This window comes from Elephas maximus, chromosome 21 (assembly GCF_024166365.1).
Source record: "Elephas maximus indicus isolate mEleMax1 chromosome 21, mEleMax1 primary haplotype, whole genome shotgun sequence".
NCBI lineage: Eukaryota > Metazoa > Chordata > Mammalia > Proboscidea > Elephantidae > Elephas > Elephas maximus.
In genome coordinates, this window is record NC_064839.1 from 33,586,189 (window position 1) to 33,601,277 (window position 15,089).

At 57.2% G+C, this 15,089-nt stretch overlaps 2 protein-coding genes across 8 annotated transcripts; both read right to left on the reverse strand.

Annotated features, from left to right (window-relative positions):
• Positions 1-43: 43 nt before the first annotated feature.
• MATCAP1 (microtubule associated tyrosine carboxypeptidase 1) lies at positions 44-5,659 on the reverse strand. 2 transcript variants are annotated; one of them, XM_049864091.1, is made up of 7 exons: positions 5,571-5,659; positions 4,780-5,404; positions 4,554-4,697; positions 4,165-4,297; positions 2,942-3,247; positions 2,745-2,842; positions 44-1,658 (listed from the first exon to the last, which is right to left on the reverse strand). In XM_049864091.1, the coding sequence occupies exons 2-7, from the start codon at positions 5,347-5,349 to the stop codon at positions 1,494-1,496; spliced, it is 1,416 nt and encodes a 471-aa protein (XP_049720048.1). In that variant the 5' UTR covers positions 5,350-5,404; positions 5,571-5,659; the 3' UTR covers positions 44-1,493. The 2 variants fall into 2 exon arrangements, with proteins under 2 accessions (XP_049720048.1, XP_049720047.1); XM_049864090.1 differs by having other exon boundaries at positions 4,153-4,297.
• Positions 5,660-9,317: 3,658 nt separating this feature from the next.
• Positions 9,318-14,953, reverse strand: EXOC3L1 (exocyst complex component 3 like 1). Of its 6 annotated transcripts, XM_049864079.1 has the most exons (14): positions 14,675-14,953; positions 14,451-14,544; positions 14,070-14,245; positions 13,772-13,991; positions 12,614-13,226; positions 12,419-12,536; positions 12,135-12,260; positions 11,936-12,036; positions 11,521-11,631; positions 10,380-10,509; positions 10,146-10,268; positions 9,914-10,069; positions 9,699-9,823; positions 9,319-9,613 (listed from the first exon to the last, which is right to left on the reverse strand). In XM_049864079.1, exons 2-14 carry the CDS (start codon positions 14,494-14,496, stop codon positions 9,424-9,426), a joined length of 2,235 nt encoding a protein of 744 aa, XP_049720036.1. In that variant the 5' UTR covers positions 14,497-14,544; positions 14,675-14,953; the 3' UTR covers positions 9,319-9,423. The 6 variants fall into 6 exon arrangements, with proteins under 6 accessions (XP_049720040.1, XP_049720038.1, XP_049720039.1 ...); XM_049864078.1 differs by having other exon boundaries at positions 14,451-14,953; XM_049864083.1 differs by lacking the exons at positions 14,070-14,245; positions 14,451-14,544; positions 14,675-14,953 and adding an exon at positions 13,608-13,690 and having other exon boundaries at positions 9,318-9,613; positions 13,772-13,859.
• Between the last annotated feature and the right edge of the window lie 136 nt (positions 14,954-15,089).

The following is a 15,089-nucleotide window of genomic DNA, read 5'->3' on the forward strand; positions in this document are numbered from 1 at the left end:
CCAGGAACTGGGGGTGGGCAAGCCTGGGTACCTGGGTACCAGTGGTTTGGGCAGCCCTGTGCCCCTCCCCCCCCCGAGTTTTTAGCCTCATTCCCACCCTCAATAGCCCAAGCGGCACCCTTAGAGATTGCAGACCCAGAGCTCCAGTGGGACAAAGGCCTGCCCCCTGCTCCACAGCACTTTCCCCCTCATGGGCCATTTAAGGACCTGTGTAGGCACCAGCCCTGCTCCATGGAAGTCCCTGGGCTTGATGCAAAGAGCAAGGGAAGCGGGACTGCTCTCTGCTTAGGGAATGCTTAGCGATCAGAGCCTTAGAAAGTGAGATTAGAAAAGAGGAGCAGGATGGAATCTTGGGTAGACAAAGCCCACACACTTCACTGTAAATGCTGTTTTAATTGTCTGGCTTTCCCCTGCACTGGGAGTTCAGTGAGAGTTCTGACCAGTAATTGGCACACAGAAGGTGCTCTAGACATACTCATTGACTAAATGAATAAGGACTTTCCAGCAGTGTTTCTGAGTTTTACAGATGGGAAAACTGAAACCCAGGGAAAGGGTGAAACTGTGCCAACCTCACACGGCAAGTCTGAAGTGAAACTACCTGTTTCTCCCCTGTTCCAGGAGGGGCTCCCAACTTGGGACAACAAACCCTAGGGGCCTGCCCCTCAGGTTCAATGATTGTGACTGCTGCCAGGATATGCCAGCCTCTGCTAGAGATCAGCTGTGAGGGTGAGAGCAAAGGCAGGAACAGCAGAGGCCATGGAAGGGGTGGAGGCAGGGCCAGGTGAGCTCTTGGGCTTGACTCACAGGCCTGAAGCACAGTATGTGTATGTGTGTGTGATGGGAGTGGGGCTAGGAACGAGCAAGGCCTTCCAGGGGAAGCTGCTGCCGCCCATCTCCAGGAAGTAGAGCACATAAATACAGAATATACACAACCAGTGGGACAGCCAAAACACTGGAAAGCACATCCCAGCTCAGCTGGGTCTCTACTACCAGGACCCCCACCCCCTGAACCTGTGTGAAAGCCAGGACCCCAGGCTCAGGCAATCACCCCAGGAGAAGGGGTTCCGACCCCGACCAGGACCCAGTGAGAGGTAGACAGCGTGAAAGCTGAAGGAGCACCAAGGGGCCAGGTGGGGGAAGGGAGGGACTAGAGTGCCCCGACACTCAAGGCCATCTCATGCAGGAACAAATTTCTATTCCCAAACCACCCATCCCCATCCATGCTTAGCTCCCCTACTGCCCCCAGGCCTCCCTTCTGCTCAACAGAAAAGTCAAGGCAGAAGGCCATACTTGGTTTGCCTGACACGCTACTACTGGTTCTCAAGTGCCCGGGAGGCTAGCTAAGGACACAAACCCTCTGATGTTGCCACTCGTCTCTCCCACTTCCCCAAGAAACACCCAGGCCGTGGAAACACAGAGCAGACAGCCTCATGTTCTGGGGGCCAATATGGAGCCCTCTCTCCAGGGCCTTTGCCTGTGGCCCTCAACCAGCATCACTCAGGCAGCAGGCGGCCCAGCTCTGCTTCATCCAGCCGGTTGGTGGCCATGATGTGCTCCAACTGCTGTCGGTAGCGCACCAGGTCCTGCATGAAGTGGGGCACCCGGGTCTTGTCCAGCACCCCGTGGGGCCGAAGGTGGTCCACATCCTCATAGGATACCTGGAGGGAGGGAGCTGGGTCTCAGGGGTAGCCAGAGCCCACCCCCCTCTCCCCCAGCCTCTGACAGCTGGTCCAGCACTTGACTGACGCTCATTATCCATTGCTTCCAGGACTCCTTTCTCTGCCCCTCTCCCGCTTCCCTTCCTGTCTATCTCCAATATATGCACCTCTGGGCTCAGTCCTGGGTCTTTGCTCTCCTCTCTTAACACCTTTTACCACTTATGCCCTATACCCCACTCCTCTCTGCAGCCTAGCCCCTCCTCTTACCTCCAAACCTGGGTGTCTAATTGCCTCCTGAACCTTCCCCTAGATATCCTTCAAGCACCTCAGACTCCCCGTATCTACACTCATGAAGCTCTTCTACCTTCTGGGTGCTGGCTTATGCTTATGCCAGCCCTACTGTCTTCGGTTACCCAGGTCAGATTTCAGGAGCAGGCCTGGACTCTATCATTCTCCCATACAGGGTCGCCACTGAGTTAAAGGAATTCCACTCTCTGAAGAGCTTTCCAGCTTACTTTTTCTCTCCAACTGCATGGCCACTGCCTGTTAGGTCAGACCACCATCAACTCTACAGGAGTGACTGGAAAGACTGCCTCCTCCCCCTGTACTCCCTTCCCTAGGCTTCTCTCCAGTCCACCTTCCACATGACATCCAGAGAGAGCTTTCTAAAGCAACCACCGGTGCCACTCTGCTCAGAGGTCCCCCCTGACTCCCATTGTTTTAGATGAAGTCCACATTCCTCAGCGTGACACAAATGCCCAGAGCTGGGGACTTGGTCCCTGGTCACTTCTCCAGCCTCCTTCCCTTTCCTGACTGCCCCCTTGACCTGGATCCTCCTTTGAGATGCGACATCTACATACACGCTGGCGCTGGGTCAAGCACCTGTTTACGGCTGTGGACCCTGAGAACTCTTGTCACCACAAACTGGCATTTCATCTCCTGTGCTCATCTCCACCCATGCTTTCCCCCACCACCACCTAGAGAGCTCTGGCACCCAGCCCTCAGCTGGCACCCATGAGAGGTTCAGGGAATACTGCAGTGAGGGGGAGAGTTGGGTGGGTCCTCTACAGGCCCGCGGCTTCTCACCTTGCCCAGCGAGGTCAGCAGCGGGAAATCGATGGTCTGGCGGTGCCGCAGAATGCGCACGATGCCGTCCAGGTACACCTGGTCTTTGCTGAAGCAACCTGCGACCACAGGAGGGCTGGGAGCCCCTGGTCCTGAGGCCCAGCCCCTCGCCCCACCCCTCTGCCCCAGCTCTGGCACTGCTCCCACGAGCCGCCCACCTGGCTGTGAGGTGTCAGTCTGGCCACGCTTGGCGCGCACGCAGTACTCCCAGCGCACGTTGACGTCCTGCACATAGCGCGCCAGGTCCTGGAAGAGCTGGCGGAAGGACATGCGCGCAGCGCGGTGGATGGTGTAGTAGAGCAGCGCTGCGCGCCACAGAAAGGGTTGCTTGCGGAAAAGCACGCTGTGCAGGCTGGCCAGGCCCTCCTCCGTGGGGTTAGCGGGCCGCAGCCCGTATTGCACCCGGCCCTCGGCGCTGTGCCATGGCTGCTGTGCGTTGTTCACACCTCGCAGGTAGTGAGTGCCTGCGGGGATGGCATGGGGAGGTGGCGCTGGGCGGGGCGGCCAGGGGACCCGCCTCTAGACCCGTGCTCTGTCGTTCCACTGAACCTCTAGCTGGTGAAGCTTGTATCCTCCAGCCCCCAGACTCAGGTTCTCACACAGTTCCCCTCAACTCCCCTCCCCTCTGGCTCCTCAAACCAATACATACTCGCTCATCCCCAGGCAGCATGAAGACCCTCCTAAGTGAACTTGCACCCAAGGACTAATAAAGTCTCACAAGCATGCGTGCCCCCCACCCCACAAACTCTCCCAGAAGTCACATTGCCCCCAGCCCTTTGGAGGGGTGCATGAACATGCGCACCACTCCAGGCCACATCCTGCCTGCCCATATCATTTTGACAGTCATGCTGAGCCCTCAGAAAAACCACCTCTTGCCCAGAGCAACAGGATTCTTGATGAGGAGGGATGGACAGAAAGGAATAGCGATTAGTGTTCCTGCACACCCCCAATTCCCAGCTTGACTATCCCCTCCTGATCTCGGCCCTGTGTGTTCTCAGACAATTCCACCCCCAGGATCTGGCCTTCTACCCACCCTGGAAGGCCTGCATGTTGACTGGCCTGATGGAACCCCTGGGGTGCTCCCTCTGACCTGTCTGGGCCATGGCAGCCTTGCTCCCACTGTCAAGGGAAACCGGACAAAAAGATAACCAAAAGGACTAAGAGATGAGGGTGAGCCCAGACAGTGCGCAGGCATGTTCTGGCCTACCTCTGTGAGTGAGAGGGAGGAGGTAGCTGCGCATGAAGGGGAAGGGCCCATCCTCCTCCAGAGGGAAGGGGAAGAAACAGACAGAGTGAGGTTATTAGGGCCCCTCACTGCCACCACCCCAGCTCCCAACCCTCTCTCAGCCATAGCTGCCCCCCCACCTACCCACATCCTGACCTATCTCGTGCCGCAGCATGCCCTCCAACCAATACTGGCGGGCTCCCATCAGGTTGATGGCCAGTGTGGGTCGACTGTTCTCCACCATCATCACGGCCTGGGATAGCAGGTCCTCACTCAGCTGCACCACCACCTGCAGGTAGCACTGCCTTAAACCATGGCTAAGAGCCCTGGGGCCAGTGTACAGGCAGATCCACAGATGCTACAGGGTAGTCAGGCTGGATACTCACTCTTCACCAGCTCTGCTCAAAGCCAGCCCCCAACTCACTGGGCAAAGACTTGCCTGGGGTTACCATGTGGCCAGGTGTGGAAATGGACCTGGCACCACACAACTTGGGGGCCTGATTTGGGGCACGTAGAGGAGGGGCCAGCAGGCAGGGCAAGCTCACCTCCCCCACGCAGCCCTCCTTCTGCATGTATTTGCGCACAATGGACCAGATCTGGCACTTGGTCAGCAGCTGGCCCCCGGTGGCAGCCTCAAAGTGTTCGTAGGTGCCAAACTTCTCCAGGACAGCCTCAATAATGCCAACCGCCTGCACACAGGGCAGCAGTGGCTGGTCAGGCCCAGCCTCTTGGGTGGTCAGGGCCAGGGTGAGGTGGGTAGGTTGGACTGACCTGGTGGATGAACTGCCCAGAGGCCTCACAGTACTTCTCCAGCACCGCTGTGGGCATGGGCTCCTGGTACTCAAACTGCGGGTTGTAGGTGTAGTGGGACTGGAAGAACTTTTCCCGCTCACTGTCCATGTTGGTTGGTCGTAGGGCCACCAGCATGCAGGGGCTCTTGTTTGCAACACGCCCTGAATCCCTTCGGGTCTTAGCAATGTGAGGCAGAGAGGCTGCAGACCGCAGGGTGCCCCCACCTGGGTCCCGTCCCTGTCCAGGTGGGGCTCGTCCCTGGATGGTACCTCCCCGCCGGCCAGCACTATTTATGGTGCAGGTACTCTCACTGCGACGCATGTGGCTGCGGTGACCCAGGCGCAGCTCTGTGAGAGGCTTAGCCTCAGGCCGGGGCTGCAGAGCTGAAGGGACTGACAGAGCCAGGGGCAAGGGCAGGGGCCGAGACCAGGGATACAGCGGTGGCTCATCTCCATCTGAGGGCTTCAGCCTGGTGTGCAGGGACAGGGGACTGGCAGGTGGGCTGGGTGGTGCCTCCTCATACACCTGGGCCCCTGAGTCCAGCACCATTGTGCCCTGGGGTCACATCCAGCTGGGTCACTCCAATTTCCCTCACTGTTGACCTCTGAGGACATAGAAGAGCATGTAATGGGTGTGGCCTGAGGCCCAGCAGGCCCTGTGCTCCACTTTGCCCTTGTTGTGCCCTTGGTGAGCCCAGGGCCCGCTGCCAGGGGTCTGGGTAGCTGCCCCCCAATACCCACCCCAGTATCTCTTCCCTCCTGTAGGCTTACCTAGGCAGGTTGGGCTGGGGGAAAGCAGGAAGGAGAGTCTCATATATCAGCCCAGATTGGTGGATACTGGAATTGCCTCGGCCTGTGAGCTCCTGAGAGCAAGGATTCTAATTCCTGTGCTCAGTGCACACCCAGTCTGGGAGCCGGTCCAGTGCAGCCCAACCTGCCTGGATGGATGAAGGGTAAAGGGTCCCAGGGGCTATCTTCTGTCTTTGGCACCTTCTTAGCCCCACCCTCTCCCTTCCCTACCACCAAGCTTCACCTACCTGCCCCATCTGGCCTTTGCTTATACTAGCCCCTCCACCAGGAATGCCCTCTCTCCTCTGGGCCATCTATTCAAATCCAAATTAAAACTGGCTTTTGGGGGGCAGAAGGAAACTTCAGCAAGTTCCAGCCAATCCCTGGCCTGCCCCCTGGCAGATGCTTCTCTCCCCTCTGAAGCATCTTCCCGGCAGTCATCCAAGACCAGTGTCTGGGTGCTCACCCCCTGACTCTACACCAGGGCTCAGTCCATCCAGTCTCTCCAGCCTCCTAGACAAGCCCCTGCCTGCTCAGGGACACAATTCCAATATTCCAATATTTCTCCTCTCTTCCACATCATCAATTTCTGCCTCTCTACTGGATTATTTCCATCAGCATAAACACATGCCATTATTTCTCCATTTCAAAAAACAAAACAATACCCTTGCTTGACCCTATACTCCTCCACCTACTGCCCCATTACTTCTCCCTCCAGCTGTTCCTCAAGAGTTGTCTGTACTCAGTCTCCAATTCTTTTTTTCCTGTTCTGTCATAAATTCACACCAATTAGGGTTTTGTTCCCCACTCTCCATCAAAATTGATCTGAACGAGGACACTAATGATCTTCATATCGGTCACCAGCACTTGACATGGTTAATCATGTCCTCCTGGAAACACTTTCTCACTTGGCTTCTTGAGCAGTCTACCTTGGTTCTCCGCCTTGGTTTCCCTTGCTGATTCATCCCTACTTCCCAACCTCTTAACACAGAAATGTCCCAGGGCTTGTCTACAGAAGATTTTCCCTCTTGTCCCCTTATGCTGCAAAGGACCTCTTTTAAGTGTTGAAAAGCAAAGATGTCACCTTGAAGACTAAGGGGGCCTGACCCAAGCCATGATATTTTCAATCCCATCATATGCATGTGAAAGCTGGACAATGAATAAGGAAGATGGAAGAAGAATTGAGGCCTTTGACTTGTAGTGTTGGTGAAGAATATTGAATATGCCATGGCCTGCCAAAAGAATGAACAAATCTGTCTTGGAAGAAGTACAATCAGAATGGTCCTCAGAAGCAAGGATGGCGAGACTGTGTCTTACATACTTTGGACATGTTGTCAGGAGGGATCAGACCCTGGAGAAGGACATCATGCTTGGTAGAGTCGAGGGTCAGGAGAAAAAAGGAAGACCCTCAACGAGGTGGACTGACATAGTGGCTGCAACAATGGGCTCAAGCATAACAATGATTGTAAGGATGATGCAGGACTAGGCAGTGTTTCATTCTGTTGTGCACAGGGTTGCTATGAGTCGGAACCAACTCGAGAGCACCTAACAACAACAACCCAGCTCATAAAGGAGTCCTGGTGGCCCAATAGTTAAGTGCTCAGCTGCTAACTGAAAGGTTGGTGGTTTGAATCCATCAGCAGCTCCGCAGGAGAAAAGCCCTGGTAATCTGCTCCCGTAAAGATTATTGTTGTGTTGTTGTTAGGCGCTGTGGAGTCAATTCCGACTCATAGCCACCCTATAGGACAGAGTAGAACTGCCCCATAGGGCTTCCAAGGAATGCCTGGTGGATTTGAACTGCCAACCTTTTGGTTAGCAGCTGAACTCTTAACCACTATGCCACCAGGGTTTCCCCATAAAGATTATAGACTAGAAAACCCTTTGGGGCAGTTCTACTCTGTTCTATAGGGTCGCTATGAGTCGGAATTGACTTGATGGCACACAACAACACCTAGGTGATGCCACCCACTCTCATGGCTTTAAATATGTCAGCCTAGGCTTTGTCCATAAACTTCAGACCAGTGCTGCCAGTTCTCAGTTCAACATCTGTGCTTGACTGCATAAGGTGCATCTCAAAATAACATTGTATTAGAAGAGCCTTCCCTAACACACCCCTATACAGTAAACTTCCTCTCCCCTCTCCACCACCACCTCTCCTTCCCTCCCTTATTGTTCTCCACAGCAGTTATCACCATCTGAAGTACAGCATATTTGACTGTTAGCTATCTGTTTCCTCTTGAAAATCTTCAGGATCCCAAACAGTGCCTGATCCAGAGCAGCTGAGTGAACCAAAGAGCTCTTCTCAGATCTGGAATCATTCCTTCCCTGCACTTTGTTTCCCCATCTAGATTCAGTCTTCCTCCTCGAGAAGTGCCCAGCCGCTCGAAAAAGCTTCAGGCCTCAGGATTCACTCTCCTCAACTAACTGGACACTTTCCCAGGCTCCTCACTGGTCTCTGGGCTTTTACCTGAGCCAGTCCTCTCCATCTCCCCTTCTTTCATTCAACCTACCTCCTCGCAATCACCAGAATATGCCTGTGTTTCTTTCATGTCTCAGGTCCTTCCGCCAGGAATGCCCTCCCAGTGCCGCCCTGGAGCATCCTTCAGGGCTTGGTTCAGGCCTCACCTCTTTCGGGAAGTCTTCCCAGCACATAGTTTCCCCAGTGCCTAGGCGGCTTCTCTACCGCCCTAGGCTGTCACTGTCGGAGCCTGGGTCTGTGTCCCCCCACCATTCCAACTCCCCGAGGGCAGTAACGGGTCTCATCTGGCCCCAGGTCTCCAGCACCCAGCACTAGGCGCAGATAAATGAACGAAAGGATGGGGGAGGAGCCCTAGATTATTGAAGGCGGGGTCTGGTGACAAATGAGAGGGTGTGGCCTGCACTAGTAAGAGACCCGAGAGGGTAATGTGGAAGAAGGGCCAATGGAAACGGAGAGATGGAGGAGGGGCGTGCCCAGCGGCCAATAAGCGGCGGGGGATGGGGTGAAGGGTGTGCCAATGGAGGGCGGGGCTGGAGGACAATGGAGGGGGTTCCTTAGTAGATAGCGGAGTCGCGTCGCTCGCCTTCTCTGCCTCCCGGGGGTCCCATTCGCGCGCCGCGTCCCAACCTGTTCGCCCCTTTACTCGTCGCCGCCGTTCCCGTTCCGTAGCGCCCGTCGCCTGCAGCCCAGCCCGAGGGAGCCAACACCTCTGACGCACCACCCGGGCGCGCGCACGCTCACAGGATGGCGCGCGGGTTCGCGTCAGTCTCCGCGGCGGCGCGCGCCGGAGACCACAGCCGGGGGCGGGGCCAGGCAGGGCAGAGGGGGTGGTGTCCTTCTCGGGTCACACTCTTGGGCGGGGACTCGTCTTAGGCCCGGCCCCTCTACGTGGGCCAGGAGGGTCTCAGGGCTTCGGGGGCAATCCGACAGCCAAAACACGGGCGTCCAGACACTAGTTCACTCCCCTGCGCGATTACGGGAAACCCTGGTGGCATAGTGCTACGGCTGCCAACCAAGAGGTCAGCAGTAGGAATTCGCCGGGCGCTCCTCGGAAACTTTATGGGGCAGTTCTACCCTGTCCTGTAGGGCCGCTATGAGTTGGAATCGACTCGATGGGAGCGGGCTTAGGTTTTTTTGGGGGGCGCGGATACGCGGGCGAGGACGGTACTTGCATACCACGCCGAGTCTGGATACATGGGATCGCAGTCTGTGTAGCAGGGTGGGAACCAAGGTACCATACCATACTGTGCATAACCCCTAACCTTTGCGGACACTTTTATTTCACCCCTCCTTCCCCCAGACACACAGAGCCAGAGGCCCGGAAGCCGTTGGCTTTATTCTGCAGGCAGCCGAGCATCAGGCGCAGGATCCCGAGGGAAGGCAGTAGGACGGTGCGGGTGTAGGCGCCGGCACTAGGCTGAAGAGTGCGCGGTGACCAGCAGGAGGCGAGGGCGGCGGGACGGCCTGTAAGGAGCTGAGTGCGGCCAGCCGCTGCTCTCGGGACACGTCCCCGCGCAGGTCCAGGAGGGCTGAGACGTGGTCCTCGCTGCAGAGCACCAGAGGGGCGAGTCAGCTCCGCCCTGCCCGCCCCTCCCGGGCTCCTCCTCCCTCCCCGCCTGGAGTCTCCGCACCTCACGTCGGGAAATTGTTGCCGCAAGCCGGCCACCTCGAGGCCAAGCAGCGTGGGGTCGTGCAGGTTCAGCAGCTCCCGCAGGGCGAGCAGCACTGGCGCGCACTGCACGCTCTCCTCCAGGCCCTGCTCACGTGGGGTAGGATTTCGTGGCGGCCCTCGGCCTACACCTCACCACTGAGACCCCGCCCGTCTGTCTCTCCGCTGAGCTCTTACCAAACCAAGAAAGAGCTCCCGGAGCTGGGTGGCATCATGCCGCAGGCGCTCGGCGGCCTGGGTCCGCTCGTCTGCACCACGGCACACTAAGCGGCCCTGCATCAGTGCGCGCAGGTACTGCAGCACCACGGTGCGCTCCGCCTCAGCCAGCAGCAGCTGCGGCGAGGGCGATCAGGCAGGTCCAGGTTGCTTTTCCCATCGGCTTCTCCCCATGCCCTCCCTCCCAACGCACCTGGACTGCCGGGCTCCGCACGCGCCGGAAGTCCCGGCAGAAGTTCGCAGTCCGCTCGCACACACCATCCAGCAGCTCTGGGCTCGACAGCCACCAGCGCGAGGGCAGACTTGAGAACAGGGGCTGGGGGAGGACAAAGACGGCGCTGGGGGAATGATCCAGACCCTGCATTCCCAGCAGAGGCCTCCACACGTACATTGTCACTCCACCTCCAACCCCCACCTGAAGCCTCACCTGGAGCTCCGCTAGCAGGGCCTCCAGCACCAGGCGGCAGATCCTCCTCTGCAGCTCGTCCAGCGCAGCTTCCACCCGAGCCAAGGCCACAGAAGCCATCCCATCGAGGTGAAGGACAGACACGGACGACCTAGAACCAAAAAAAAAAAAAACAAAAAACCGTTGCCGTCGAGTCGATTCCGACTGATAGCGACCCTGTAGGACAGAGTATATCTGCTCCATAGGGTTTCAAAGAGCGCCTGGTGGATTCGAACAGACGGCCTAGACGAACCAAAAATTTGTCTTCAGGACCAAGGCCAAGGCCCTCACGGCTCTTCGTGGTCCAACTACCCTAACGCCACCTAGTGGTGCGTGTGTGTGGCAGCTGGGGATGAGAAGGGCTGCTCCTTGCATTTCGGAAGGTCTGAGACTGGGAGTTGGGTCAGAGAGCTAGAACCGACACAGCCCCAGTCGGACCTGTCGTTAATTCGCTGTGTGACCTTAAGCAAAGCATGTCTTTAGGCTCCTATTTGCTCATCCGTAAGGTGAGGGAGGAAACCCTGGTGGCGTAGGGTAGGCAGTTCGAATCCGCCAGACGCTCCTTGGAAACTCTATGGGGCAGTTCTACTCTGTCCTATAGGGTCGCTATGAGTCAGAATCGACTCGACGGCACTGGGTTTGGTTTTTGTTTTTTTTAAGGTGAGCGAGTTAGTCCCAGGCAGGAGTGAGTAAAAATCATCAGCTTTTTTATCTGTCCTCCCCTGTCCCCTCACCCCTCCCCCAGAACATAAGATCCAAGAGGAAGGGAATTCCCTGTTTCTCACAGCTGTAACCCCAAACATTATCTGGCACAGAGTAGGGCCTTGATAATATTTATAATATTTATTGCCAGGCACTGTGGTAGGTACTTTACATGTTATCTCACGTGATTCTCAGAACATCCCATTATACCCAGATAATAGTAATGAGAAAAATGAGATTCAGAGAGATTAGGTAACATGTCTAAGATCATACAGACAGTAATATACAGAACTAGGATTGGAACCTGGAACTATGTGAGTCCAAAGTCCCTAATGGCCTGGTATGGACTGGTATGGACTAGTTACATACAAATAGGTGCTCAGTCAGGGTTAGTGAAGTGCGGTCCATGTAAGCCCCATACCTGAGTGCTGTGTGGTGGTTGAGTGTGGCCAGTAGGTAGGACACATAATGAGGAGCTATTGCTTCGCCCCTGAGGTGGTCTCGGGAGAATCGGATCAGAGCATCGCTGAAGCTGCAGTGGGCAGAGGTGGTGCCATTGTCACTCTGGTGCTCCCACAACCCTATTGTTGTTAGTAATTGTCATAGAGTCAATGCCGACTCAATGTGTGAAGAATAGAACTGCTACATAGGGTTTTCAAGCCACACGGTGACTCCTCTCACAGCCTCAGCCTCTGGTCATCTTGCCCCACCTCCAAAACACCAAGGCCCAGTTTGAAGGATCCCGTTCTCACTGGTGTGCCTTATTCACTTAAAGCCCCTTTGGATGCCCTGGGAGCAGGACCAGGGGTTGGGAGTGGGTCAGCGTCTTGGCGGACCTCCTCAAGAATGCACCCAGTTCTGACACTGCCATGCCATGCACCCGCTGCTGCAGTGACTTGCTGACCACGCTGGTCACACGGATGTTCTCATCCAGGATCTAGAGGCAGGGATGGGCAGCCATCAGCAGAGCCCCTAGCCCTGCCCCTCCCCTTTCCCCATGGGGGCTGCCCACCTGCCTGGCCACTTCCCACTCACCTGCAGCACAATGGCCGGCATCGGTGAGTGGTAAAAGCCAGATGGGTCTGTGTCTGGCTCCTTTTCCAAGCCCCACTCAGCTACCTCCCCATCCAGTGCCTTCTGCAGCCACTGGGCCACACTTGCCTGGGGGAAAGAGTGAGGGGCAGCAGGATGTAGTGGGGCACTGACCCTGCCAGAGACAGGCAGGCATGTGACAAATGAGAGATCTCTGTGTGACTCTGCACATAAAAGCCTGTAGCTGGTGGGCAGAGCTGCTCTGCACCTGTGCCTGGACCATTCACCTGGACTTTGGCTACAAATGTTGCCTCTAGCTGCTCGACATTCTCCAGGGTCAGCAAGGGCTCCAGCTGGGACACATCAGCGTCAGGCCCCAACTCAAGGCTTCCCATCATTTCTGGCCTGGAGATAGGTGGCAGGTGTCACATGGAGCCCCAGCCTCCAATCCACCCACTTCCCACTGTTCCCAGGTCACTGACCCCAGGTACACATGCTGTGCCCAGTGCAGCAGGGTGAAGGCATCAGCAGCTCTCAGTTCAGGACCTGTGAGGAGTTGCTGCAGGCTGCGGCGCAGGCCGCTGTGTAGGGTATGGGCCCAGAGTTGGACCACCTTGTAGTTCGGCGGACAGCAGGGCGCTACCAGTGCCTCAGCTGTAGCCAACTCGGCTGGCAGTGCCACACGCAGAGTTTCCAGCCATTCTGCTAGGGCCCCTGGCCCAGGCAGCAGAGATGTCCCAAAGTAGACCCGCTCCAGACCCTCCTGTAGTGCCCGCAGAAAGCGCTGCCGCCAGTCCTGGGGGTGTTGCCCAAGGGGGCCTGTGCGCCCAGCTTCCACCTCGGCCACACGCACAGCAGCCACCAGCAAGGCTGGGTCCTCCCGTGCCAGCTGCCCTGCAGTCCCTGCTGCCACCTCCACAGCCCAGCCCAGTGCCTCAGTCAGAGGGCCCAGCCCCTCAAAGGCTGGTAATTCCAGGCCCCCCAGGGCTACCCTTGTGTTCTCTCGAAGCTGTTCCAACTCCCACAGGCTCACATATGCCTCCAGGAGCCGCTGGGCATCAATCAGGGTCTGCGTGTGGGCCACTGCAGCTGGTACTAAGGAAGAGGAGACAACCTTGGGTGTCAGCTTTCCTACCTGTGAATGGGTCCAGTGGTGGATACTGAGGCCCTGGGCCTGCAGGGATGTGTAAGATACTTAATAACCAGTACAGTAGAGCATTGCCCAATCTGACAGAACACAGGCAAGGTCCTAGAGGCCCAGTGGGCCAAGTGTCAACCCTTGAGCTGATGGAACATGAGGAAGTCAGGGATCCCGGAAACAAGTCAGGAAGAACTGGGGAGCTATGCTAGTGGCTATTCACCCAGGCTATTAGGGAAATATTTCAATATATTAACAATCAGGGTGGCCAGAGTCACTTGACCGGGAGTTAGTCCTGTTTCAGACATCCCATGCTGGGAAACCCCAGGATGAGGTACCTTTGTATCCAGCTTCATATGTCATTTGAAGCCTCAGCTACTCTCTGGGAGGTCCCAGGTGTGTCCCTTCATGCAATCCCCACCTGGTGACCCAGCCCCTTGATCAGTGGATGTTTGTTGACTGACTGCTGGCAGGCTGAAGCCTGGGGCCCCTGTACACTCACCTGCTCGAAGCCGAGGCAAGAGCTGAGACAGGGCCTGCAGTTGCTTGTGTTGGGCAACCCGCTCCTGCAGGGGCTCTAGGGTCAGCGCAGCCTCAGCCATGCTCCTGAACAACCTATGGGCCTCGCCTAGGCTCTCCCGGGCTCCCTGCACAGCCTCAAGGGCCTGGGCCAGCTGCCACACACCAGTCTGCACACCCTTCAGGTACGATTGCACCACCGACTGTAGAAGGGAGGCATCCAGTGAGGCCTGGCTGGCCGCAGCCCACCCCCAACACTCCAGCCCCTGCCTGATGCCCACCTTGATGCGTGCTTCCAGGGAGGAGGTGCGCTGCACCTCACGGCTCCGGTACTGGCCCAGCCTGGCCAGCTGCTCTGGCCGGTAGAAGATGCCTGAGGCCCACTTCAGTGCGGCACCCCGGGCCAGGCGTTCCGCCCTTTCCTGCTCTGGCCACTCAGGCCCAGGGCAGGAAGAGCCTGGGTGGCAGCAGCGTTAATCATCAGTCAGTCCAGCAGGGCCTGCAGGAAGCCGCCGCCGAAACTGCTCCCCTTTCCCTGTCCCCCAGTCCACTCTTTTCACTGCCCTATTGAGCTCCAACCAGGCTTGCCTTACAGGACCAACCCCATCATTCCTGTCCTCCTTGCCGTCATCCCTCCTCAGCCCACCCAGAGGGGCTCCTACCAGGGGGATGTGCAGACTCCTTGTTGTCCTTGGCTGCTGGGTCCATGGCAGGCCCTGGAGGAGCCAGAGCTGAGCTGGGAGTGGAGGCGAGGAGCTAGGTTACAGCAGATAGAATGGACGCTCCTTGGAGCTGCAGCCGCTGTTCAGGCCCCTCCAAGAAGGAGGGAAGTTTGTGTCCAGTCCCTCAGGAAATGAAAGGAAGGTGGGTGTGGTGGGGGAGGTACCTGGGAGGCCTTCACCCACTGGGTTTCTCAGTTGTGTCCCCTGTAGGGTAGGCACAGGTCTCCACTGGGCCCTGCTCCTACTCTGAGTTTTAGAGGTCAGTTTGGTGTGCAACCCACCAGGCTTGACCAGGCGCCCAGTTCTCCCTCCTCCACAGACAGCCTTGGCCTTGAGGATGGCCCTCTCCCCCAGCCCTGTGGCAGAGCTGGTCACTCCCTTCACTCCCAGTCCACTCCTGGGTACACAACAGACTTCCTCTCCTCAAGGAAGCCTCTCTCCCCACTTGCAGCCCAGGAGCCCCCCTCCTCCCGTGAGGCCCCTCCTCCCCAAGGCCACAGGCAGAACGGAAGGAAGCTGAGTCTCTGGCACTTTATTCCCAACAGGAAAGAACATCTGAATGCGAGGTGGGGTGGGGAG